The sequence below is a fragment of the Corvus kubaryi genome, unplaced genomic scaffold, assembly GCF_017639235.1.
Source record: "Corvus kubaryi isolate FWS band 111438036 unplaced genomic scaffold, C.kubaryi_AGA036_p1.0 66, whole genome shotgun sequence".
In the NCBI taxonomy this organism is placed as follows: Eukaryota; Metazoa; Chordata; class Aves; order Passeriformes; family Corvidae; genus Corvus; species Corvus kubaryi.
The window spans coordinates 16,602,310-16,630,098 of record NW_024582054.1 but is presented as its reverse complement, the minus strand read 5'-3'; the positions used below and the strand labels follow the sequence as shown (position 1 = coordinate 16,630,098).

The window sequence follows — 27,789 nt, the reverse complement described above, 5'->3', positions numbered from 1 at the left end:
GGAGCCGGAGCCGAGCGCGCCGGGAGCGCGCCCGCGGAGCAGCGCTGCCGCCGGTAGGTGCGCGGGGCCGGGCGGCTGCGGCCCGCGGGGAGGAGGGGGCGCGGCCCGCGCTCTGCCTTCTGAGCGCCGGGAGAGGGGCACCGCGGCTCGGGGCTGGCGGGCAGCGCTGGCGCGGGCGGAGGACATCAGAAACTGCAGCCGAGGAAACCTAAAGCGAAGGCAGGTGGCCCTGCTGGCGGAGCTGGGGCCGCCGCCTGCCCCTCGGTACCTGCGGAGCGGGGCCGCCGGCGGCTGCGCGCCCTGACGGGACCGGGGTTCCCCTCCGCGCTCCTGCCCTTTACCCGCCCGGGGTCGTGGCGCTGCTCCCGCCGCGAGTATCTGTACCGAGTGTGGACCTGTTCCCCTCGGTGCTCGCAGCCTCCCTCAGGGCCGTTCTCCGGGGATGCGCGGCTCGTTCTCCGGGGATGCACCCCTCGGGGATGCGCGGCTGTGCCCGTGCGAGCGGGTCGGGGCTCTGCGGCTGCGGAAGGGTTAACGCTCATTAGCAGCAGCACGGGAAAGCTGCTTGTATCCACCTACCCCTCAGCTGCTCCATGGAATTACTCACGGTTTGGATTTTTTTCTTGCTTGGGTCCGCTGAATTGTGCTGCCTTTGAAACGTTTTTCTGCGGTTAAGATATTGCAAGGAAAACAAAAATCGCTCGCTCTTCTTTCTGTTGTCACGTTTCAATACGCTATGTAAATTGTAGGTTAAAAAAGCTCAAATTACATATTTCCATGCGAAGTGGAGTTTTGTGTTGACGTACGACCAGGCAGCCTTTTCTCTGCCTATTTGTTTAGTTCATACATTAAATATTCTTTCTGTACTGCAGCTCTATTTTTCTGTATTGATTTTTGTTAATCGTTTTGTGGATTAACTGGTTGTAATCAGCCTCAACTTTTTGGATTTTTTTCTTTCCCATGGTTTAATCTTTTTGAGACTTCGGGTTTCCAGACACACAAAAGTTTAAAAATGCTAGACTGCTTGACTAGATCAGGTGATGCTTTGCAACTCACGTCTTCTCGTACTTTAGTTGCGCCTTTTGCTGGGAAATATCCTTAGGGTAATATTGCAGTATTGGTTTGAGGGCACTTTTAGTATTGTCAAGTATTGCCAAATTGCAAAAATTTGGCAAACATTGGCATTTCTTTACCTGTGAATCAGATATGAATCATTCTTGTCTTCTGTGAAATTTTGCAAACGTACTAGTCTGGGCAAGTAAACTTCAGCCTACAGGTTGCTTGGAAAATGCTTGTGTTTGCTAATTCTGGCATGTGACTCTGATTTAGTTTTTTCTCTGCCAAGGTGATCAAAACATACCCTGCATTACACAGACAAGTGAGATCTGGACTTTGCCTTAATATTGTCCAGATAAAAAGGTTCGTTTTAATGAAGTTTGTGTTATCACCAAAAAGCTTGAAGAGCTATTTCCCCCACCTGTATGAGATTAATTATGTGGGATTATGCAATGCATTGGACTTTCCTAAATACTTAATTTCCTAATGGGTAGGTTCTCTCTTCTCCAAGAATTTTCAGATTTGATTGATTATAATTTACAGCAGTGTTTACAGTGAATTACTTTGTTATGCCATGCTTTTTTTCAGGTAAATCTTCAACCTTTTCTGTATACTATTAAAGGCTTTTCATTATATTCATATTTAGCTTTAAAATACATAGCATGTAGCAGTAACTCCCTGGCAGATCTAACATACAGGTTTCCTTATATATAGGAATACAGCTGGCAACTTTAGCTCTCTGCTCTTTTATAGTTGTGGCTTTTAAATTATTTTTAAAATATCGATGTCATTAGGAGCATGACCATTAAACTTTTCAGTAAGAGAAAAGGGTCCGATTTTTTCTCTCTCACATGGTATCTCAGTTCTGACTAGTTGTACTGTCTTATAATTTGTGTCCTTCATTATCATTAAGAACAGAATAGCATATCTTGGTCTTTAACTGCAGAGCTTTCCTTAATTTGAGTTCCTTGTATCCCTCACTACATGAGTGGCATAATTAATACTCTGTGTGGTTGGTTTAGATTACAGTCCAAGGGATGCAAGGTAAAAAGATAACAGCTACATCTCAGTAGTGGCCAACTCCCCATCTCAAGTCCTTGTTGGTGCTGCCTTGCCAGCTATCTTGTTAAGAACTAGTAGCTGGTACAGTTCCCTGGTTGAGAAACCCAGACTGTGAGTGGGTTAAAACCATATTGTGAGTGGGCTAAATACATCTTGTTTATAGAGTCCGTAATTTTCAGCTGTTTCAAGTCTGGCATCAGCAAGTAAAGATGAGAAATGGTATCTATGTGTGTTACAAACCTCTCAAGATGTTTTGCTCTGCAAGGCTTCTGTTGCCCCGGAAGCAGTGCCTTTTCCAGTCAGGGAGACAGTTTCCAAGGTGGCATCTGCTATAAGGTCATGGCTTGTGGATTCTCCTGCTCTGACACTTGGCTCCTGGTAGTACCCTTTCTTCATGCAGCTTTTAACCCAGGTATTGCACTGAGGCTTTGTGCAGTAAGCTAACAGAATCAGTTTTGAATTGTTGAAGTCCTGTTAAAGGCCGTCTTTGCAATACCATCAGCTTTCTGTTTGAAAGCTGGAAAATTAAAGAGATCATTAGGAACTAAGCTATAGAATCTAAGGATTCATGTGGTGGTGGCAGTCTAACATAATCTTGGCCATCTGAAAGTTGTGTTTATCTAAGAAAATCACTTAAACTCCCTCTGCAGGTCAGCCAGGAAAGGGCGACCTTCAAAAGGCAATTCTTGGCAAATTTGTCTGAACTATTAGTTGCATTACAAAAAAAAAGACAAAATACTCAACTGCAAAACCAGATTATTTTGTCCTCAGATGCCTTAGTAGGTTTCTTTGGAGTCCAACATGACAGATGTTTTCTTACAGAATTGTGAATTCTGCTAATGGATGTAATAACTTCACAAGTGGTTAACCTCAAGGAAGGAATGCCTGTCCTTGTATGTGTTGGGTATGAGCATGTGTCGTCTTCAAAACTATAGCTGCAATTATGGCCACAAGAATTTGAGTCCTAGGAAATTAGAAGCCACACAACTCAGCTCGTACATCTGGAAACCCTAGGGATTACATGTTTGCTACTTGTAGGTGGTGAAAGGTTTGCCAGGACCTTAAACAGGGCCAGAAATCCATCCACAGGTGTCTATATGGGTAAGATTGCTTTCCAGGTAGGGATTATGCATCCCCTATTGACTTCTGCCATCAATTTTCACTGTCTTCTAAATATGCAAATAAGTAGAACAGTGTGGAATGTCCTGGTTTTTTAAAAACTGAAAGGGGGGTAAAATTTCAGAAATTGTGATTCAAAAAATTGAAAAAACAGTCCCATGGAAATACCAGGGGACACACATCAGTGTTCCAGGATTCTCTTCTCTTCTGGAAAAACTATGGATGTAAATACATGAGCACATTATTTAGGGCAGGAATGCACTTTTAAAATGAATGTCCTGATCACCTGCATTTCTGCAGTTCAATGTGCATCTTGGAGCACATAAACTGATTTTGTTTGGGATAAGACTGAGCAAAAGGAAGAGCTCATTTAATGTACTCCAAGTGCTAATGCAAATTAAGTCTACAGGATCATTTTGGAGATAATTGTAAGTAAAAACCATAAAAAAGGTAGTGTGAGAGCTGTACCCTTAATGCTAAGTATTTTACTCCACCACTCTGCTCCTACTGGTAAGGTTTTATGCTGCTTATTAGGGTAAACTTAGGATACAGTCTGTTGACCAACTTGACAACCCATTTTTAAATTTTGCATAATCATTAGTATATATTGACAGAAAAAAAATATCATAGCAAAATGCTAAAAGAGTTAAGAGGAGACATCAATGCTAGGACAATGTGTTGCTTAGATAAGCACAGAAACAAATAGTGCGTTCTTTAATAGGTAATAATCTTAAAAGAAGTAGGTTACTGAAATGTATAGCTTTATTATACATCAGTTCTATAGAGATACAGTTCCTGAAGGGAAGCCATAAAATTGAAGAGCTTTTGCTCTCATCAATCCCAAAATGCCTTCAATAGGTGCTTTTTTGACAGGAAGTATTTCCCAAAATATTGAAAATATTTCTCAGCAGTGATACTAAGGCTTGTCAGTCAGCTGTAGTGAAATGTCTAAAAATATGTGTAAGACTAGGTGTGAAAAAGACATACAAGTCCAAGTTAGTTACCATAATCTCCTTGGAGGGGGATTCACCTCACTTGAAAATAGATCAGGTGAAGGATCCTCTGGAGGTGTTGTGCTCCTTCTATTGACTATAAACAGAGCATCAGGTGACTATCTCAGATGTCTGGCTGGGTGTCTGGAGTTAAATGAGGTGTGATTCATCTTGCTTTATTAAGGTAACTGAACTAAATGTCTCAGCACAATTCCTTCAGCTTGAAACAGAGGGCAGAACTGACCAGTGTGCTTCAGGATCCTACAGAGGTGCTCTAGTAGTTCAAAACTCTCCTGCTATTCAAAGAGCAGACAGTGTGCTCCAGAGCTGAGATTCAAAGTGGAGCTCCTGGTCCAAGGGCAGCAGACCTGCCTGGTGAGCTAGAGAGAAAGGATGTCTTTTTGCTGAGCGGTTTCTTGATTCATTATGCTCCTTTAGGCCAAGTTTTAGTTGGCATTTATAGACATGAATATTTACAGAAACCAATTCTCTCTGTGTGCTCTTGAGTTTGCCAGCTGTGAAATTAAATGAAAGAATTATCTTCAATTTATTTTTGAATTAGGGGGTGGCTATATGATACAGTAATTTTGCCATCTGAATCAGGGGCCTCTGGTGAACAGAAGGTACTATTTCACAGAATTTCGTGGTGGTTTTGTGGTTGTGTGGGTGATGGAAATGCATGAAAAAACATCTACTAAGCATTTTTGAAGAGAAAAAGTATTACTAGCTGCAGAACTGAAACTAGAGCTGGTCAAGCTCCGCAGCACAAGGCCAGTTTGTTTTCTAATAGAGCAGTTTCAATTGAATGGCTGTAGGGAAGAATTTGGCCTATGAAGTTTAATGATTAGTGGCTGTTTAGTTGCCAGCTGTTCTTAAGGACAGAAACTTGCCAGCAGAAATGCTTCTTTTTCTCTGGTCCTTGCTAGGTTGTTTCAAGTTCACCACAGTTCAAGTATTTACCTGGTTAAAACTTATATTGTATGCATAAAAATTATACATGGTGAAAACATCAGGTGCATGCAAATTATACAGTACATCAGTTAGCATGAGGAATGAGATCTCAGTTGATAGGTGCATGGATTACTTTGGGGGCATTCACAGCCAGAATCTCAAATGTCAGTGAAGAGGATAAAACTGAGATAGAATAGATTTGGCAGATGTGGTCTTTCCTCTCCTAAATAACACATCTCTGACCTCTGCAGTTTAATCGTCCGGTCTCTCTGAATGAAGGCTGCTGTAATAGTTCACCACACTCCATGTGGGCTCAGAGTTTGACACCAGCATTCACCCTTTTTTTCCCAGAAAAGTTTGCAGATTCTCCCTGTGTCCAATCCAGGTTATTGATATGAATGTGCTTGGAGCTAAGGCTGACTGAGGGTAGCCACAGATCTTTGGGAGCCACAGCTCCAAACAGCTACATTAGCTCTTCAGTGACACTGAAACAGACAGTAACTTTCAAGGGATAATCCTTTCTTTTCAGGAAGTTTGTCTTGAAAAAAAAAAGTTCTTATTCAGCTACTTTTTAATAGTTTCTAACATACTTTTGCGTCTGTGTGAATTATGTGTCAAATTTACAACTCTGACACAGTGAGTCTTGGTAACAGAGTGTCCCTGTCCCTTTGTGGGCCTGTGCCTTTATGGAGGAGGAAGTAAATGCCTCAAATATTTTTAAATCTACTTGTCTGCATCCCACTACCAAAACTTGTCCACTGGATATGGCAGCCCTTGCCAAAGGTTAGCTGGATTCAGCCTCCCCAGAGCGGGCAAGAGAGCAGTAACACTGCAGTAGCATTGCCATGAACTGGCATTTCCAAAAATCATGCTGCTGTGCTACTGAGACATACTGTGGGCTGAGGAACAGAATGACCACGGTCACTTTGGGCTGCGTAAGGCTGGGTGGGAGGTGGGGTGACCCGACCACACTGCTTCCATTTCCAGAGCAGGTTCAGAAAGCAGCCATGCTGTCAAACACACTGCACTGCTGGGAGTCTTACCTAGGAGGGGTTGCACAGGCAGGGTATTCAGATTCCAAACCTTTTAATGGAGAAAGGCCTTGCTGGTATGACCTGAGTGCCCAGCATCCATCTACAGTGCTTTACATTGTTTTGTTCGATGAAGTGAGTGAAGTCTTCATAACTTTTTTCTTTGTTTTCCTGACTACACGCTAGAGTTTTCAAGGCAACAATAAACCTGTCTTAAACTTGTGGTGGCTTGGATGGAAAAGGAGCCTTGGAGTTTCTTTAGTGACTTCTGATTTTATATTTTGTTGGGTTTTTTTACACAGTTGCTCTACTAAAGCACTTGCATAACACAGAAGAGGTCATGCATTAACCAGAAAGAAGAAAGTTACAGAATATCTGACAGCACTCAGAAATGGAACGTGAATTAAATTCTTGTCTAAAAATTTGGGATACTGCATTACCCAAGCTCAGCTGAGAGCTGGAATATGTTCATGACTTCACTTGTCATACCATGGGACTCTCATTGTACTCTGTAAGTTTCCACATGCATAATGTAGGAGAGCACAGTTCTAACTATATAGAATGGCTGGTCACCTGCTGCAGTTAAACTTTACATGATTTCCTCTTCATTAGGAACTGTAGTGATAAGACAAGGCATAGTGGGTACAAACTGAAAGAGGGGAAATGTAGGTTAGACATTAGGAGGAAATTCTGCACTGCAAGGTTGCCCAGGGAAGTTGTGGATGCCCCAACCCTGGCAGTGTTCAAGGTTGGATAAGGTGTCCCTGCACATGGCAGGGCGTTGGAACTAGATGATCTTGAAGGTCCTTTTCAAGCTTTAACATTTTGATTCTATGATGAAATGATAAAATAAGTCAGCTATTTGAAACTGAAGCATTAATTTTTTGCGCAGGAAAGAACAGGGAAGTGTCTTGCTGTACATTTATCTGCTTTTCCCTTTCTCTTTTTGTTTCTTCTTTCTTTTTTTTCTGAGTATTGATTTGGTGTATCCAACTAAATTATTCTCTCTCCTCAAAACATGGAATTTCAAAAGATTGAACCACATTCCTATGTCTGTGTGGAAACTGGAGATTATCTTTTTCCATGCACCTATAAATAGTGGTCTTACTTTTGGTTCTGTGTAACCTGTGCATGTACACACACCTACAGCACTTGTGTCCCACTGGCTCAAGCCAGGCATACAAGAAGGTGCCACTGCAGAAGCTTCCCCAGCAAAGGGTTTGGTCTCCGGGGACCTCCCCTAGGGTGTCTGCACAGCTGTGTCGTGCACCCAGTATGCACTGTTCCCTGCTATTCCAGTTCTGACAGTTTACTTTGACAGTAATTCCTCTTTTGGAATGCACGAGGTTGCCTGCTGTCTCACAGGCACTATCATCGGGGTACTACCATAGAGTACCACTTATTAGTGTGTGTTAGTAAAAACTAAACAACCCAAAACCTCAATAAAACCAAACAAGAAAAAATGAAGGATTTTCTCATACCCTCTGTTCTACATCATGCTAGTATACCATGCATTCTTATGTTTTGACAACTAAACAAATACAATTGGACACAAATGCATTAGACAGTACCATTGCAAACATATTCTTTTGTACTGTGTATGAATATGACTTGTCAAGAACTTTGTTTCTACTTCAGATAAATTTTTGGCAATGTTCTATAAAATACTGGGTACCTTTAAATTCAATCTTTGCACAAGCATTTTTTTTCTAGAGTTGTTTTTCATTCTCTTGAAACAGGAGTAGCCATGCTAAAGGAATAGAAACATCAAGTCTAATGGGCCTATATTTAGGCTGTCTAAAATAGAGAGTGACAACAAACATGATGTTTATGGGTTGCCCTGAAGGGCTGCAGTGTCCTGGCATCACATTAAGTTGCATTTGACTCTTCAGACACTGGAAATGAGGAAAGACTGGTTGGATCATCGAAAGAATTTTCTGCTAGAGCAAGCTTGTTCCCTGTGACATCTCTTCCAGAACTTTGCCTGGCTTTAAATAATCAAGCAGGGTTTCCTTAAACTGGGAGACAATTTCACATTTTAATGTTGCCTTTATCTATAACAATCGAGAAGGATCTCCTTTATAACAAAAATCCCTGTTTAATTCTTTTCCTTGGAAGGGTTGTGCCGATACAGATTAGAAGTTACAAAAGATGTCACATAGAAGTACAATTACACAGAAATTATTTACATGTAATAGTTGTTAGCTATATGGAAATACAGAGAAGGTTTGAACAGAAGATGACTTTCTCAGTGTTCCTAATCCCCCTTACGAGCCAACATTCAGCACAAGAAAACTTCTTTGCTTTCATTCAGGGCTGCATCACTTCCTCAATAGTCCTTGTCTTCCTGATGCTTTCACAGTTGGATTCTGTGTTTTTCTCTCACTCTGAATCTGTTCTCCTGTTCTGTGCGTACTCACAGCTCAGACAGATCAATGCCCATCCTCTGTGTAGGCATACAGCTTCCAGTGAAGCTTCTCTGTCTACAGAATTCAGTTCCTCTCTTGTCTTGAATGTGGCTAGTGTTTGAGGGCTTGAGTTCTTTCTTTCTTGGGTTTTTTTTGGTTTGGGTTTTTTTTTTCCTCTTCCCCTAGCTTTCTTAGTCAAAATGAGAGTTTAACTGATACTGATTGATGGCAAACACATATACCCACCATCTTCAGTGAAGATGTTGTCACCCATCTTCTAGCATTTAACTTATTTGTAATCAGAAAATAAAGCCCTCGTTTCATTTGTGCAGTTGAAACTTGAGGCACAGGGGGAATTCTGCTGGCTCTCCTTTTACTGATGGAAGCAGGATCAGTTTTTGAGTTGTACAGTGAATACTTGAAATGCAGTAATTTGTTGCAGTGCATATAAGCAGTGCTAGAAAGTTAATATCTGTCAGAACAGGATGGCATTTCACACAAGCCAGGTTGTGTGTTTTCTAAAAGAGTGTTTATCATCCAGCATGATATTCCAGTAAACTTGTGATCACTTACTTCCCTGTTTCTTTTGTTATTAGTCCCAGTATAGAAGAAGGACAGGTAGATAGGATTTTATTATCTGTGTTTACTTCTTGATGGCTGTCTTGAGTGATGTCAGGCTGCGATGGCATAGTTGGTTCTAGAGGGATTAATTGTAGAACATTATGCCTTTTGCAATAGTGAGATAACTTCAAAAAACTACTTGGATAATCATCACAGCAGCAAATAAAGTACAGGAACTTTTGGAGGGTTTGGTAAATGGAATACATCTGGGTAGCTTGTCTGTGCAGAATTTAAATAAGAACATACAAAAGCATCAATATCAGATGTTCAAACCACGTTGCTCAGTGGGAATTTTCTTTTGAAACACGTTCCTTGTATGTAAACTTTTTGAGGTTTGAAAGAATAAATCAATTTTTAAACCCAGTTCCCTGCACATACTGTGGATAGGAGCATCAGTTTTATAGTATTGTGTCATGCAATAGTTGTGTCTACTGCAAATTCACCATCCTGAAGCAGAGAAAAATCTGTGTCACATGCAATGGGCAGGTGTGGAAGTCTGGGATCAGGATGCTGCTTTTGACTTCTGCCCTGTGGAGGCCTTGAGAAAACAAGGAAGAGTAGTAAGGACCATGTACTCACCCTCACCAAAGGGAATGTTAGCAACCTCTCCTCCCTTACTGCATTTAGATTTCCTGTTGCCTACTGTTACTACCAACAGAATTTTGCTGAACAAAGTAAAACCTGATCTGAGCTATTCTAGTCTTTGGGAAGAAAAACCTGAAATTAGTGGTTTTTCTCCTATTTTTTTCTCCTGTTTGTACAATACTGCCTGGGGGAATAAAAGTGCCAGATTTTAGAGATGTAAATGTTCTGCTAAACAAATTGACACATTGCCTCTTTCCTGTAATCTTGTCCCAGTCTAGTTTTATTGCACTCTTGCTCTATATGGTAAGAGAAGCATTTGACTAATTGTTGCCTCAGATTCTAGTTTGAGTTGAAAGGTTGGCAGTTTGGGAAGTTGTCCTTCAAGTTCCCATGCAATTACATGCCTGGAGGCTTCAGTTACACTTTGAAGGAATCATGTACCCAGAGTGAACTATATTGAAAGTCCTGAAATGCAGAACTTCTGTTTTCCTGATGTGACTGGTGATGTGAATTATCACTGTCAAACATTTTGTCTCACATCCTCCCTTGGTTTTTGCCTGCTGTATATTACTTCTAATCGTAAAAATAACTTTTTTTTAAAAATTAAAAATTCCTATTCTGTTTTGCACTGCTGGTCTTCTACAGTGTCTTTCTACATTTCTCAAGTTTTTAGAAGTACAAGTAATAGAGGAGGTTGTACAATTTTTCTCCAGCATCAGACTTTGAATCCCTGTCTCTCATTATGAGGCATCCAGAATCCATGAAGTATTTCTGAGGCATGGCCTTGACAGAAGGAGAGATCTTATTGCCTTCTGAACTGCCTAAATTTGCTGGTATTGCCTGCAGGAGGGCATCTTACATGTCTTCTCTCTCTCTGTGGAAAACAGAGGAGCTTCTGTGGCAGATAAATTTTGGTGTAGGGAAAACAGCAGCTGTTGACCTTTCAGATGTTAGCCTTGACGCAAATATTCCTGAGGGAGATGCTTATGACTTTCTTACCACTGCATCCTGTACAGACTCTCCTCTCTTACTGTCACTGAAATGTGAGCTTCCAGGAAAGTTGGGATGTGTGTTTGTGGCATATGATTTTATGTGTGCTGGTTGTGCTGGAGAAAATAAGGTCATTCCAGGTCACCTCAGCTTTAACGCTGCTTCTGCCATGGACTTGCAGTGTGGATTTAGGCAGATCACTTCATAGCTGTTGGACTAATTGGGAATGGTCATTAGTGTGGCTGCACTGGGCCCTGGGCTCAGGAAGACCCCCAATCTGCTCTTCTGTCATTCAATGTGCCAGATGTCACCTTTAGTGCCACACTCTGCCCCACTCCATCTCTGTCTAAAATCACCAGGAGACAGTAGTAATGACCTACCTTGTAATGGGACAAGGTGGATTTGCCCAGGCTCTGCAGACACAGCACTGTCAAGACTCTTGTTACTATTCACTTTGGTATAATCCATAACGGGAAAAGCCATCCTTTCTTCCAGAGAGGCTGCAGGAGTTTCATAAGGCATGTCTCCCTTGGGGCCCTAATTCTTCCTTTCATATTGAGAGCTTTTGTGTGAGTGTTAAATGCACCAGATAGTGACTGAACTTGTTAAGCTACATCTGAACTCATATAAAAGCATATATCAGAGTAGGTAAAACTGGTCTGAGATCTAAAACAGAGTTTTACCAGAGACTTGCTCAGGGCAATTTACAAGCTGGTGGGGCTGTATACATGGAGAAAATATTGTCAATATTAAAAATACAATACTCAACCAGATATGATTTTATTCCTGTCATCATCTAGGTCATTCATAAGGTAATCTTACCTCAGGCATTTAGGCAGAGGTTGGTAAAATTATTTTTATCAGTAAGAATGATATCCAAGTCCAGTTCCTTTGTTTCACTGGGTTTCTCAAGTTCATTGTTTTGTTTTTTTCCTGTTGTTTAGCACTGTGTTTTCTTTATACCGTTGCACCTTGAAGTACTTGGGACTTGGTTTTGATGCTCAAGAACAGAGTTCCAATTTGGAGTTTGTTTATTATTCAGATCATGATGTGCTGATGGTCAGTGTTTGTTACAGGCCAAGCCGAGAGGAAGAGCCATGAGCTCTTTCTCACTTGGAAATTTGCCCAAGGCAGCAATCATTCCTCAGTTCATGCTACTAGAATTGTTTCATCTGTACAGGTTTGCCAAACACATGGTCAAGATAAAATTACTTATTTTTCCTTGAGGCTTTCCTGGTGGGAGAGAAGCTTGATTGTTACGAGAAAAGCCCTGGTCAGAGTCTTTCCTTTCCTTACTGTCCCTTTGGCGTAGTTTCTTTTCTCTGCTGTGTGGAATTTAACAGCTTGTCTAGTTGTTTTCCCTTAATGGTCTCCTACAAAACCAAATGCAAACTACTGTAACCAGTTAATGTTTCAGTTCCTGGGATTGTAAGGGAATGTATAAGCAAGAGAAACAGTATTGCTGTATGGATTACAGGATTTTTTTTCAATAGTGTTGCCATTACTGTAAGGCAATATATTTAGAGTCTATACACTTAGCACAAGCTTCCTATTGATACTGCATTTGGAAAACAAGAAAGCAAACAACTGAATTTCATTCTCAGTATTTTTATTCTGATTTTTTTTTCCTATTTTCCCATATAACTGTAACCTAGTAACTCTGGGTAGTGATCAGAAAGCCAACTGCAGCCTGCATCATATGGATGTAACTTGAAGCAATTGGAGAAATGACCCTTAGTGCTTAAAAATATTAATTGTGCTGAGCTGTTTCTTCTAAGGAGAGTTGAAATCTACTGAGAAACAGTGTTCGAGTTTACTGTGCAAGCACATGAGTAATTAAATACTTTGAACGGAATGTTTACAAAAACATCATGCAATTACGGATACTTCTGAATTCCATTACAGATATTTCTGATACTTCTAAACCTCAATAAAAGCCACAAGCATTTCTCCATATCAACATTACTACTGTTGGTGTTTGTACTCCCACAGTGTGTAAAGTGAGGGCTCATTGTACAAGGTGCTGGGTGTCACACTTCTGGCACAGGATAATTATGTGTCTTTCTCAAATACATGTTTTTGATGTACCAAGATAAAGGGAGAGGAACAATGATACCCCTTTTCATCTGTTGCTAGAGGGGACTTGTACAAAAGGACAGATGGGTAATCATGTCACAAGAAGGAATGGCTGTAGACTGAATTTACGTAGTTTTGAAATGAGAGGCTTGTAGTTACCAAAGCAGTTTTGTCATTTTAGAATGAACCTTCATCAGTTTTAAAAAGGACTTGTGTAATGGGGTTTATCAAAACACTAGGAGGACTAAAGAGACAAGGAGTTTTTTTCCAGCTCTATGATCTCTACCTTTTGGAAAATGAAATAACTGTCACCTACTTGTCAGTCAGATTTACATGCACCACGGTGAAACTGTAATGTGAAAAAGGGACACCTGAAGCAGAAATTTCAGCTTCTTAGAGGGTTTTTTCTGCCTCATGGTCAAGTCACTGCCTTGGAATTGGTGGTAAGAATCATTGGGGTGAGCAGGTATAACATCTGCTTTACTTTGTATTTACTGTGTGATAGTATCAAATAAACAAGCAAACTTCTAATTCACAATTTTTTACCAAAAATCTGATAAATTAGCTTACTTTTTTTTTTAAACCAGTTCAGCACCAAAAGCTTAGTGCACATAATTGCACAAATCCAGAAGTAACAATCTAAACAATCCTGTTCATGTAGAGAGAAATAATGCTGGTCTGGCCTGGTAATATCTTGCTCCAAGAAATGTGTTTCCATCTGCTCTTGTTTGGGCTGTGCAGCGTGAACTTTTGCTTTAACTGTAGCTCACTTGGAGTTTAAAGGATTTATTTGTTCTTAGTCCTTGTAGGCTCCAAAATTAATTCCTCTACGAATAACCAGAGATGTTTGAGAAGTCTGAAGAACAGGAAGGAGCACTCTGAAATTCACTTGCAGAGTACTTGCTGCAGTGTTTAAATAGTGGTGCTGACTGCTTTGCTATGGAGAGGATCCAGGTTTATCCACAATTCAGATGGTTCTTCTGGAGGTGCCAATTACTACCTCTGTAGTAGTTCTGCTAATGGCAGCATCGTTGTGTTAACTGAATGCACAGTGGCACTGGTATTGGGCTGGCTGAGGCTCATTGGTTCACAGTGGGATGGGCTTAGGTCTTTCTCTAAGGAGGATTTTGGAGAGGGAATGAGAGGTGAAAAATAATTTGTGGATGAAGTATTTTTTCCATACAGTCTGCACAGGTATTAGCTATAAATGATTCATAATTCTGTACAGGCATTTAGGTCAAGGGGAGGGATTGAGGCTTTTTTGTGAATGTTGAAAGAATGCAAAAGTCTATAGTTTTCTTTTTTTTTTTTAACCTAACATATGCATCCTCAAAATGCCTCTATTCTGAATATCTTTGAAGTTATTAGCTGCTCAGACTGCCTTTCCTCTCTTTCAGGCTGCAGGTGTGATAACCCTGATAAGTCAACACAGTCTCTTTCATTTACCAAACTAGGAAATCTCTAGAAAATTCCAGTCATGGGGAAGTTGTATAACCTTCAATGCACAGTATTCTGATGCTTTTCTGGGCTTATAGACCTCACTGTCCATTTTGAAGTGCTAGTTTTTCTCTCTGGTAGTAAATGGATTTTAAGAATTATGGTTGTCACAGGGCAGTAGGGTTCTAGAGGAAATCCATCTTAAAATAGTGGTATAATTCTCCCATATATCTGCACACCTGAAACATTCCCTTTTCTTGCCTCCTTTCATATCTTTTTTCCCCTTGAAATTAAAAAAAAAAAAAAAAAGAGCTCTACTGCAGTCTCTGTGCATCAAGAGCAAGCTAAACTGTTTTCTTTTTTCATTTCCTGCCACTTCATGCTTCTGTCAGGACTTTTCCAGGAGAAAGGGCAGGTCAGTATCCAGTTGTCTGGGAAAAGAAAACTTAGTTACAGATATTTAAACAAGCCCAAAACAAATAGCTTAATTGGTCACATGAGGAAAACAAGATGCCAAGGTCATCCTCTCCTTCCCTCATATGGCATCCAAGTGACCCTAAACATCTGATTTTTTTTTTTTCTCTTAGCTTGCCTCTATGTTTAGCTTTGTAGTTTCTATTAACAGTATCCAAAAGATATGTTGTGCAAGGCAGGCAAATGTACCTGCCCACACTGCATGGAGACAGGCGTCCTGCCATGGCAGTGGAGGAAGAAGGGCTCAAGCGCTGCTGTTCCTCCTGCAGGAGGGAATTGGTTGTGTAAGAAGGGAAAAATATGCAGGGTGACTTGTCAGGGTGCCATAGGCTCTGGAAAGTCTGTGGCTAGGGGATCAGTCTTACGGCAGGTTGCACTTAACCATCAGGATTATCTCCAAGAATCCTTTTTTGTGTTTGCAGGAAATTGTACATTTTGCATTCAATTCTGCTCAAAAAGATTAATCTTCAGACACTGAACATGAATTCTCTCTAGTTGTCAGGCAGGTTGGTGACTTCCAAACTTTTGAAGTTTTCAGCCCTTTCTGGATTGCTGATCTGCCTTCAGCAGACAAATGACCTTGTGGCCCTGAGTAGAATAATCATATTGGAAGCTATTTGATGATCTGCCTCCTTCAGAAAATACTTAAAGATTGAATGCATTTAAATACGTCTGTTTTTTAGGCCCAATTGTTGTTAATACAGGGTGAAGAGAAGTCTCGGTGAGGTATCTGTTCCTGTACACTAATGTGAAGTTTCACCCTGAAAAGCCCTTTAGTTAGGTGACAGACAGGAGGCCAAGAAATGCTGCTTAAAGCGCTTTCAAATAGTCAAGTGTGTGAGCTTCAGTATTTTCAAGTACTTCAGTACCATGGCAACAAGAGCTTCAATGCTTGAGAAAATTGGGGACAGAATTAGCATACTTCCCTAGGAGGAGTCTTCTGAGAGTTTTGAAGTGGTTTGCAAATCTGAGGTGGTCATGGGTGCCTGTCAGAGAGAATTTCTCTGCCTGGACCTGACCCTGCCAATTACTAGCGAACAACCAGAGCACTTGGCAGTGCTCCATTCCATTTAGCAGATTCCCAGATCTTTGTGGGGTGCATACCATTGGAGGCCCTACTAAATTCAGTTGCCACATCTGTGAAAACATTTGCTGACCTACAGCAAAATCATGCTTAACTCCAGACAAGGTCTAAGATGGTTTTCAAAATTAAAATGTGAAGTTCCAGTCAAGCAGCTTGATGAGAGGGCATCTCTCTATACGCAGACCATGGTAACAGTCATTGGCCACTCATCCTCATTCCAGAACCAGCTACATAAATGTTTTTGATAATGAAACATACAATTTATTGCTTGCTCTGGAGAGGGATTAGACATTGTAAGCAGTAAGGTGGGCAAAGACATGTTGACAGCTTGGAGAAGGGATTAAGTTGCATCATAATCAAAATTTGCTAAACCTGGGAGAATCTCCTCATCTGCTCTTGCTGGGATTATGAAAGGCATGGCCCCTTGAGTAAGGACTAAAATACTGGTTTTGGTGCTGGACTGTTGTAACATGAAGATGTTTGGAGACCCTCAGTTGCTTTATATTAAGGAGTTGCTCAAGTGTAGCCCTACCCTAGACACGGGTGCCATTCCTGTCTCAAAAGCAGTAGTGGTTTGACAGTACTGTGACTGTGGTACATAAATTGCTTTAACATTGTACATTATAAAAAACTGTGGCAGTAGTTTCTCCCATTTCATTTTCTAAAAAGACATCATCTTCTTTCTTGTCTTAACAGCACTTGAAAAGAAAGTGCAGAGGAGGTGTTTCCCTCTACTGGCTCATCTTCACCGTACCTCTCCCATTCGGCTTCCTCCTCCTTACAATCCCCAAGTGAAGATGAGTGACCTGCTGCAAATATGACATCTCTGACAAGTGTCATTGCCTCCCACCAGTCTGAGTGGGTGTCCTTCACCGATGAGCTGCTCCTCCCTGTTAACCCACGAGGTAAGCTTTGTGATTTTCTTTGAAACTTGAGACTTTCTTTGCTTGATTTAGACCAACTACTGTCATATATCTAACATTAGAGAGCTTGCCTTTTACATGGAAGCAGTTTGTGCAGAGATTGAATTATCTCCTGTTACCCCTATGGAATAGGAGAATTTGGGTCAAAAAGGCAAATTACCCTTCTCATGTGATGTAATGTAGATCTACTACAGGTTTCGGAGCTGTCCTTCAAAATGGAAGACAGTATCCAACCAACCATGGAGGAAATCTCACCTGTTATAATCAAGTGCAAGACTTCCCAGTGTTAATGAAAAACTGCATTAGGTGGAGGAAAATTTCCTACATTTAATGGCAAATTTTAGATGTTTCAATAAAAAGCATTGAAATAATGGTCAATCCTGTAAATCTTTCTATGTTGTCTCTATTTTAGGTAGCACTGGGGATCCTCCAGTGAAATGTTTTCATTCCTCAGACACATCCTCAGGAGAGTACCACAATGCAAATGGAGAATTTCAAGACCTTTTCCGCACAGCACTGGAAGAGGCACCTGACCAACCCAAGGTGGATTCTGCTGTGCTTGGTAACCATGTGTGTCCAAGCACTGATCTGTCATCATCCATCAGTGCTTGGGTTCAGTTTGAAGAGGCACCGTGGACCAGTGCTTCATCAACCCACCCCCAAACAGGTGAGGCAAAAGCAATGAAAAGGTCTGCTCCAGTAAGATAACAAAGTACAATGAGAGCATACAAGATTTTTGTCTTGTTCTTTGGCTTCTCAAAGTTGTACTTTGAGTAGTTTGTACAGTACTGTTTGTACTGTACTGTTTGTACTATTTTAACCCAATTAATGTTATCAGAGTTTCAAAAAGGGCTCGCACTATTCTTCTGGATTGAACAAGAAATATTTTCTTTTTGTAAAGAAAATGAAAGCCTTCTGTGATTCGCTCTACCTGTGTCTTGACTAGGTCTTGGAGATTGCCAAAATGCATTCATGGGGAAAGAGCATAGAAGTGTTTTCAGTAGTGACATTTCTTATATAGAGGTATGAACAGCCATCAAAAAAGTCTGAGCCATATTTGCCTCTGTAAACTGGAGCTGAAAGAATGGTGATCACCTCTTGATCATAGTCTTTACCTGCTCATAGTTCCCATATTTTTTTTGCCAGAAGCTTATTGATACCAATAACTGTTGTGCTAGTGCTCATTGGTACTTTCTGCTGTCTTTTGATGCTATGATTTAGCAGCTGCAGAATTCCAAAGACAACAGAAGTTTACCTTAATTCCAGCACTGTGTACACTTTTCTTCAGATGTAGCAGTTCTTTCTGACATACTTTAAACATGCATGCAAATCCTCTGGCTTGCCTCATCAGCTTACGCTAAGTGATGTGGCTATAAGAGCTTCTTGCTTTTCTGCATGAACAGACTTCTGTCCTTCCTTGCAGGAGGTTGTGGAGTAATTGCCCAAGAAAATAATAGTTTACTTTTTCATGTTTACAGTGAGATTATCTCTTATTAATTCCACTTTATGATTGCTAATTATTAAAACAGTTTAAAGAGTTATAGCTTTCCTCTGCTCACTGAGTCCTTCAGATATTCCTTGTAACATGAATAATACTTCTGTCAGAAAACTTGGATTGTCAGCTTTAGATTGGGTTTTGGGTAAACCCCATCTGGTTTTCCATCTGCTCTTTTGATGGGTCCTACAGACTAGTCCTTTTGAGACAGTGGTTAGACCTTTGTACAGAAGTAGGAGAATCTTCAGGCTACAAGATATTTCTCTGATTTTCTTATGTTGATATTTATTTGTTGGTTCTTAGTTGTAAATACTTGTTGATCCTTGTGATGTGGAGAGAAGGAAGAGCACCCATGAAGTGTAAGTATGTGAAACTGAGGTGCTCTACCTCTCTCTCTAGTTTCATGGCTATGTGATCCTTATGCTTACTCATACAGCCACATACTTTTTCAAATGGGGCTGTTGGTTGCTCTGACTTGGTATTTCCTTCCTAATGTTGTTATATCCTTGTTAACTGAAAAACTCATAAATGCACCTTCTTAAATGAAAAATAAAAATCTTTGCTCAACCTTAATAAAGCTAATCATAAGAAAGAGACTTCCATAAAATGAATTTTATGGTATATTACTTGATGTCCTGCGCGTAGAGGGATGTGGCCCAATGTTAAGTTATGTGCTTAGCAAAAGCACTGCCTCTTGGTGTGTGTTTTCAGTCACAGGGGATACTAGTCTGTAGGCAGAGGTCTAGGATATCGAGACGAGGAGAGTAGAATAGACTTTCCAAAAGCATTGCAGTTTTGAAGACACTCATTTGTGCCCCTGTAGAGGCTTGTCCTGTGTGATCCATGTCACTGAGGGAGGATAGTTACACGCTAACTTTGGCATCTGACTGAGATTCATGGAGGAGGGTTGTTCCACTAGCAGTCAGACCAGGATGTACTCCATGTAATTCTTGCATGGGAAGCTTTTATTCTATGAACTATATAGGAATCCTAAGGAGGTGTTTCCTAAGGATATTTTAAAATGCTTGCTTATGAGCTGGTCCCACTCTTATTCTGGACCGCGTATGATAAATGGCCAGACCAGTGCAGCTGACAGCCTCTAAAGGGAAGAAGAAATGACAGCTCTTTGTTTCTGGCCCTTTGCTTTGAGGGACATTTGACAGCAAGAGGTAGGGTAAACTTCAGCCTAGTTATTCTCCATTATTGTGCAGATCACGATTGTTTCTGTGGGCGGCAGCAAAGCTGGAGACGTTGTGTACGCTGACACACTCCGTGGAAAGCCCGTGGTGACAGTAATTATTCATTTCCAGTAGCAAACGTTCTGCATAAGAACAACAGCCAATACCCAGACTGGGGCGGTGGCAGGGGGGGAAGAGTATAAAGGCCGAGTACAAACAGAAGGATTGGTGTGAGAAGGATGGACACATTTGAAATCTGCTTCCTGTGCAGGCAGCTGTGAAGAGCAACGTCCTGGAGGCTCAGCACCTCCGGTCGCGTTCCTGTCAGGGCTCCAGCGCTGTTGGGAAATCGCCTGTCTGTCTGTCCCTGCTTGAGCAGCTGCTCAGCTGACTAGATAATTACCCAGGCTGATGGCCAGGCTGCCTGGAAACACATTTTGAAAAGGGCTTGGAAAGTGGGATTTCCAGAGTGCTGTGAGAGCAAAGAGGATGGGTCCTAGGAGAGAGAGATGCTGTCTTACTCTGACATTAGGGCTACAGTATTTTGGTGCAGGTTTCCCCAAAACCAAATATTTGTCCCAAACTGCTCAGAGTCTAAAAAAATAGCAAGACAATAAAGACAGCTAGAATGTAGTGGTTGTCCTATAGGAAATAAATTTGAAAGAAAACCAAGGCTAATGCTGGACCCTTGTTGTTTTGGAAAAAGTGAAGACATTACTGGGGGAGCAGAGATCAGGGGGATTGATGGCAAGAAACAGGGCTGAACAAACAGGCAAAGAATATGGAAGATGAGAAGAAAGGTCAAAATCTGAGGTACAGAAATGAAAAGCGCCCATAATAAGCCTCACAGTGAGAACTATCTTTATTTAGGATGTTCTTGTAAACCCTTCCTTCTACCAGGTTCAGGCAGAGTAAATGCTAAGCAAAATGTTTGTTTCAAAATATTTCTGCATTTGGGCTTTATGTATAGTTAACTGACAGCTGCCAAATCATGTGGATTTCTCCTTGAGCAGCAAAAATTCTTGGGTGAGGCTACAGAAATATCTAGTCACAGAAATGATGTATTGTGGTGACCTCTTCTCTGTTTTCCTTTTGCTGTGAAAAGAAGAAATTTGATTTTTGTTATGGTTATTATCAGCCTAGTCAAACTGTTGCTCCCAAAGTGAAAAATGAGATTTTTAGGCTGACCGAAATGCTCCTATCATGAACACTACACAATCTGTAAATGATCACAGCCAGCGGGTGACAAAACATTTGCATTTGTTACACAATGGGCCTCTGGCTCACAGTCTCATATTCTGTCAGTGTTAGCTGCACTCTTCAATTCAATGAGGTATTCAGCAGAGCACCAAAATTAGACTAAGGCAAGATCTGTTACATCATCCATCCTACACACACAGCCAGTCTCACTTCTTCCCAAGAGCTTTGTCTGGTTTTAAATGGCTCAAATAACTTGGACTCCTACCATGCCTCTTGAGAGGCTATCCAACAGCATATCTGAGCTTAACTACTTTGTGCTGTTCTCTCTGAAAGTGGGCAATATTTGCGACACAAGATCCGCAGCCAGAAACTACACCTGTCACTAGAAACTGTGATGCTATCCTAAAATCAGAAAAATTTGAAGTCCTATGTAATAAGAAAGGAAATTACACCAACGTGGTTTATTGTAATACAGTGTAGGGATCAAGGAACAGGTCCTCAAAACACTAAAGAGGAATTAATGCTTCAAGGTAAATCTGCATATTAAAAACCAATCCATTGTTTTAAGAACAAAGATGTCAAGAAAAGTAAAATGCATGTTGAAGGAAACATTTTTTGGTCTGGGAAACAATGAGTTGATTTTCAGTATCCAACACATGCTACAGAATTTGCATTTTAGGGATAGTTCTGGCACTGGTCTTTCAACACAAACAGACTTCTGAGAAATTCCTGCAACAGAAAGGCTCTGACTCTCCAACTATTGGCATTAGAGACTGAATTCAAAATTTTTACAAAAAAGCCCTGCCTCATGTAGGAATTTGGCTGCAGTACTTCCAGGAATCTGAAAAGCAGCAGCAGAAGCATCTGAAGAGAGATCTTAAACATGTGTAGATGTTTACTTTTGCTTGTCTTGCTTTTTGAGATTGCTAAATAGCCTTTTGGCTCAGCATAGGGGAAAATACACTTTTGCTAGTTTCAAGGGTTAGTTTTGGGGAACCTAGAACAGTCACAGGTAGAAGTTGATTGTAGTAAGAATTTAAAGAACACCTGTTGCAGAAAAAGCTGTCGGTGGTTTTGATTTCCCAAAGTACAAGACTCTTTTTAGAAAAAAACCAAACTATTCTATTTGTTCAAGATGGCCCAATTTACCTGGAATAAAATTAATTTGCCCTTAAATAGAAGTATTTGGCAACACTAGTCCAGTCAGTCACCATATTAGATAAAAATTGGTTTTGGAAAGCACAAAACTAGTTGGCAGTATATAAGTTGTTATATCTTACATGGTTCTAAATTAGCCTGTTTTTCATATTGCTGTGACTGACTTAAAACAAAAAAATACTACAAATCTAAGATCTTTTTTTAATAGAATAATTCCACAGTTTCTAGGATATAAAGCACACTTTAAAATAAACTTGGCTCTTGTTAGTGATCCACATACAGAGCTCAGTTTTTCAGCTTGTCCTCTACATCCAAATAAGGTGCTGTCTGTCAAAGCAATTTCAGGTGAAATTTTAAGGATGGCTTTTCAGGTGCCTCATGCCACGTTTAACAAAAGGACTGAGAGCGGGACTGACATTATAATCACACATTCATCATCCTTTCTCTACAGGCATCAAGCACAGCAGTGCACAGTTCCTGGAGGGAGGAGGGGTGGGCTTTGGTTGTGTGTCTAACACAACAGCTGTCAACCTGTGCAATAAGGAGACAGATCTGACTTTCAGCTCCTCATCCTTAGGGATGACTCTACTCAGAAGCCTCTCAGTATGTAGGCTCACAGCTGTACACATATAAAAATACCAGTGCCTGCTTACCTGAAGCCGTCAGTGCAGAGATACAAAATAAATTCACACTTCTCAAGAGGCAAGGCAGAGAGCACTGTTAGGATATTCCGTCTGCGCGCACAACAAGGTTTCCATAATGAGGCAGTGCCCCATCACATCACTTGGATGGAGAGAGATAAATCTTCTTTAACGTTAATTTTTCTTTTTTTTCCAAAATTCTGTCAACCTAGTAAGGGTTGTTTATTTATTACACGCTGAGAAGAGAATCTCTGTGTCAGCAGTTGTTCAGTAACTGCAAGATTTGGGGTGCATGAGGATCTCTGTTGGTGTAACAGCTAAATATAGAGGTACTAACTTAGAAAATAGCTATTATGCTGATATTAAATTAGAACTAGTCTCTACCTGTACAGTTTTCCATAGTTCAGGAAGATTCTTTAACCATAACTTTCTTTTTATTAGTATTATTTCCTCACTAGAGTCATCCATTGTTCCTACCATTCAAGTGATGTTGTGGGCAAAGAGTATGCAATAGAAAGAGTACACAATACAGACTCACAGCAGTGGATGTGTATGACTGTGTTCTGAACTTGAGGGGGTGGTTAGGCAGGACTTAACTGTTTGACATGCAAGTCTGGCAAATGAGTAGAACAGGATTTTTGGTCTACACTGAGCAGAAATGTTATGTAGTGTATTCAGATTGGGACTCTCCATTCCGCATGTTCAAAAACAAAAGCTGTTCGTAGTGCACATCAATAGGTCAATTTCTGGTTGTTTTTATGCTACCCCTACATGTGGAGCGTTCCTGAGTTGATGACTGCATTTGAGTGGGTGTCACAAATAGGGAATGCTTAATTAAGTATAATAAAACCACTTTAAAAAAATCTGTGGTACTGTAAAAACTCCTCTGTGTTTCTCAACAGACATATTCAGGTCTTGTCAGCAGTGTCAGAAACATGAAATTTTGTTCTGAAAAGTCACAGCTTCTCCAATACTTGAGCAACAGGAAAGCATATGGCTACCAGCAGTATGGGATCTAAGGCAAGATAGCTGAGTACTGCTGGAGGTTAACAGTGCCTGGCACTGGTTAAGTTGCTCTGTGTTTGTTATGAAATAATTGTGTTGCTGTGGATGTTGGAATTTATATTTACAGAGCCTCAGTACACTGATCTAGCATGTCTTTGGAATAGTTGTGATCTTTGGGTAGATTGCCCTATATGTCTCTAACCAATACCTGTTTTCTGCAATCAGTGTCTGCATCAAAAGCACCCAGCTGGACTTCCCCTTCTTCCAACTCTTCTGAGAGGCAAGCCCATGCCTCAGAGAGCAGCTGGACAACCAACTCAGAGGACACCAGCAGCCCAAGCATTGCCCCCTCCTACACAGACCTGCAGTCACTTAATACCGAGGACTTGACCAGTGGTAGAACATCTGCAGCAGATTCAGCTGGTAAGAGGGAAGCCTTCAAGCTTCCATCTCGATCCTTTTGATGCTACTCAAACTCACTGTTCAGAACTGAGCCATTCAGGGAATGGATCCAAAGCAGAACAAATTCAAGGATTAGGCAGACTAACATTTTGTTCTACTCCAATTCCAAAAAAATCACACTTGGATTTTACACATGCCTGACATGTGCAGGCTCCTGAAGTTAGAGCCAAATGCGACTATGTACCTGTTGATAGACTTGGTTTTCACGTGCCACATCAGCTTAAGCTGATCTGGGAACTAGTATGTTGTGGGAGAAGCTGGATGCCTTTCCTGAATTTCCATGCAGAAATTTTCTTAACATTGTATTGAGCTGAGGCAGGCCCAGCTTTGCATGGCCCTCTCTGTTTCAGTGAGTGCCAAGACACAGATCCAGTTTGCTGGATGCGTTCTTTGCATTGTGCTTTGCGCTGTTACTGAACAGTAATGCAGAGAGAGTGTAAGACATGACATAGGATGGTTCACTAGCAGAGTTTAACCATTTAAGGATCTTATATCTGACCTTGTAGGGCTCTATTCAGATACAATCCTGATTGTGGAAAGATATGCTACATGGCATTGTAGCTCTTTGCTCCTCAGTTGTACTCTGGGTAATCTCTGAAGCAGGAGAAATAAAGCAGAGTGGTGCCAGTCATGCCATGGAGAATGGAAACTCCTGAATGACAAAGCTGACTTTCACAGTGCATAAAAAAAGCTGACATGTCAGGACACAAAAAGTCAATACACAGCTCCAGGAGGAAGCACCTGCAGTATGTTGGAAGCTGTTCAACCCAAGCTGAGGAAGGTCAGTAGCTAGCCAGTTTGGTGATGAAAATTGATTCCCTAGTGTCTTGATAGCTCAGACCTGGGAGATATTTAATGTGTTTTCTCTCAGGTGGTGAATGTAAAAATATGTTGGAAATAAGATCTGTTTTGTGAGAATGGGCTTCCTAAGCCTTGCTGAAGTCATATGTCCCTTCCATAAGAAATATATACATGTAACACCTGCAAAGAGTATTATTTGGTGGTTCAGTGAAGCTGGGTTAGACTTCTGGGCAAGTTTATAAACAGCAACATGGTAGGTGCTGGCTCAGTACTTTAGACAAAGGATTTGTGGAGAAGTAGTAGTTACTTTGGATAAGTAGAGCTATTTCTTTTTTTCAAACAATGAAGTTACCACAAATCTGTGTGACCATTTTTATTTTAGAACACTCTGCTTCTCTGTACCTCTGCGTTTGGAAACCACTTTTTGGTAGAAAGGTAGAATAGGCAAGACATAGTATGTGCTGGATATTTCTGTTTTGTTGATTTGTTGTAGGCTGCTGTCACTGGGGCTGTCTCCATCTGAGTGAAGGAAATGAGGGATGCCCAGTCCGTATGTAACTTTGCATCATATAGGAAAGTCAAAGACAAAAGGGCTGCTGTATGTGCCTGGCACACATATGGGACTTTATGTCCTATATATGGCCCAAAGTGAAGTTGATACTTCAGTAAAAGCTTTGTGTGCAACCTTCTTACTAGTTCTTAGTCAGTCACAAACTGACATATTTATTAGCAAGATGAGTACAAAAACACATTCCAGTCACCTTAAAAATTTTTGAAGTAAAAAAGTAGGTAAGATAAAGCAAGGCTGTGCTATTAGTTAAAACATAAGATACCTAAAACATAAGATACACTTCCAGTACCTTAGAGGTACTGGTACTTGAAGTATGAAATAGTACATTGAGTCTTCCTATCACCAGGTGTGGAGTTTGCAAAAGGGCAGCATGAACAAAGTGCATGTTTGTCCTGTTCCTGGCATGCCTCACAGCCCACTCGCTGAGCTGGCTGCTGGCATGAGGAAGGTTTGTGGAAGTGGGGAAGTTGAGGACCCAGTGGCCATGGAATTGTTGTACAGGTCTTGCTGCTTTTCTGTTCAGTCCACCATCATCCCACCATCACAGTGGACAAAAAATGTGTGATCAATTTCTGCTCTCCTTCCTCTCTGCCCCTCTCCAGAAATTCAGTTCTTTAAACCTGACTTGATTCAAGCATTTGATTTGCATTTCTCCCCTCAGAAGACTGGCTGCCTCAGTCTCTAGTGAAGTTTGAAGGCTCCATCAAGGCAATGAAATGGCATGTATTTTTGCCATGAAGGCAAAGAGAGGAATCCTCGTGCTCTGTGTGATGATGAAGTCACCTTGACTGTTAGCCAGGATGTTGATTCCAAGGTCAAGCTTGCTGAAGGGAAAAAAATATCAGACTAATTTCATTGCTGAAAAACCCTATGAAAATAAGTAATCAATGTTTGATCTACTTCGTGATGGTGAAGAATCAGGTCTATAAAATAGTCTGGGTTTAATACTGTTTCAAGTGGGAAAAACTTAGTGTTGAGAAAAGCATGAAAAATTCCACTCTGTGGTCAGATGCTAAGTGAAATAACTATTTTAGCCATGGTGAATTTTTATTGCCTGAACAGGATGAAAGGATACTCTGTTCCATAATTTCACCATTTGTCTTGAATTTATCCTGCATGCAAAATGCTTAAACACCAACTGCCTGTGATAGTTCAGGGCACAGGGTTTTGTGTGGGAGCAGATGAAAGCCTGAGGTAGGTCTGACTGCAGGCCTACACAGAGACAAGTCCCAGCCATAAGAATGTGCATCTTGGTGTCTTAAGCAGGTAAAATTGTTTGGGAATTAACTTTCTCACAACTGACACAAGATTTGAGTGTAAAACTTATGGGCTTGAGCTTTATGTAATGCATGTGTTTATGCACGATATGGCTTAGGAAGATATCTGAGAATATCTGAAAAAGATGAGAGAGACTTGAATGATCCCAACCTGAAAGTCTACCCTTGCTACAGGGGACTGCAGAAAACCTCCCGACTGATGGAGTTGGGATAAGCAGAGTGATATCATGTAAAGGCAGCAATGTTCACAGTGGTGAAGGTAAATGTTGCATGAGCAGAACTGAAAAAGATTTGCTTTTCTATCAAAGTGCAGCTGAGAGATGCTGCACTTCATTGCCTATGCTTGTTTGAACTCTGGCACCAAGAAGCCTTTTATATTGCCCTCATCTTTGTCAGCATGAGGGGCTCTTCAGCCTGCAGCAGCTAGCCAATAAATGTGGGTCAGGTGATAGCAGACTGTCCATTTAACGTGGGCATGTTTACATGGTTGCAACAGCAAGCACTTTGCAACAGCCGGGGTTTCAGTGTGTGTGAAGCTGTGTTTGGTGCTGGTGAAGTGGCCCCTTGCCTCAGAGTTCTTACCATGCCTCGCCGTGTCGCTCAGCTTGGATCAATGAGCATGAAAAGAAGTGGGAACTTTTGGCCTTTGTGCTGTGCTCTGCAAGATAAGTAACACAGGACATCTCTGTTACTGATACAATACAAGTATTTGTTCCTTCTGTAGCAGATGCCTGTCTCAGCTTTCAAAAAAGGCCAAATATCTGCGAGTCAGAGGAGCAAGGGAGAGGCCTTCTTGTAACTGTGGTTATAGATCTGGAAGCACCGAGATCTGTTCTGAGGTTGTGCCCAAATACCCTAACAACTTGATTTATATTTCTGCATTTCACCATTCTTCTTTAAAATAATTTTATTAATATAAATTGAAATTAAATTGTATACAAAATATAAATACTTATATATGGTCAGTATGTATGTAATAAAGAAGATAATATCTATATTTACATCGCTTATAAACTATATTCTATTACAAATTTAATAGAATATATAATAGAATCTATCTGTATTATATAATAAAGTCATATAATAAAGTATGTGTATGTCTGTGTGTAGGCATAAGTTTCCTCATAGCAGTTTTAGGTGCATCATTGCTAGTTGTGTTGTTTCTGTTGTGGTTCGTATCTTAGCAAAGCTG

General features: G+C 40.8%; 1 protein-coding gene across 3 annotated transcripts in view; it reads left to right on the top strand.

Annotated features, from left to right (window-relative positions):
* STON2 (stonin 2) overlaps nucleotides 1-27,789 on the top strand; it is a 75,768-nt gene continuing 47,979 nt past the window's right edge. For 2 of the 3 annotated variants that reach the window (XM_042047445.1, XM_042047446.1), the window contains exons 1-4: nucleotides 1-53; nucleotides 16,583-16,791; nucleotides 17,222-17,476; nucleotides 23,712-23,909. In XM_042047445.1, coding sequence (XP_041903379.1) covers nucleotides 16,704-16,791; nucleotides 17,222-17,476; nucleotides 23,712-23,909 — 541 coding nt within the window. In that variant the 5' untranslated portion in view covers nucleotides 1-53; nucleotides 16,583-16,703. Of the gene's footprint in view, nucleotides 54-16,582; nucleotides 16,792-17,221; nucleotides 17,477-18,607; nucleotides 18,664-23,711; nucleotides 23,910-27,789 lie in introns of those variants that run through there. The other variant, XM_042047447.1, reaches the window with a different exon arrangement.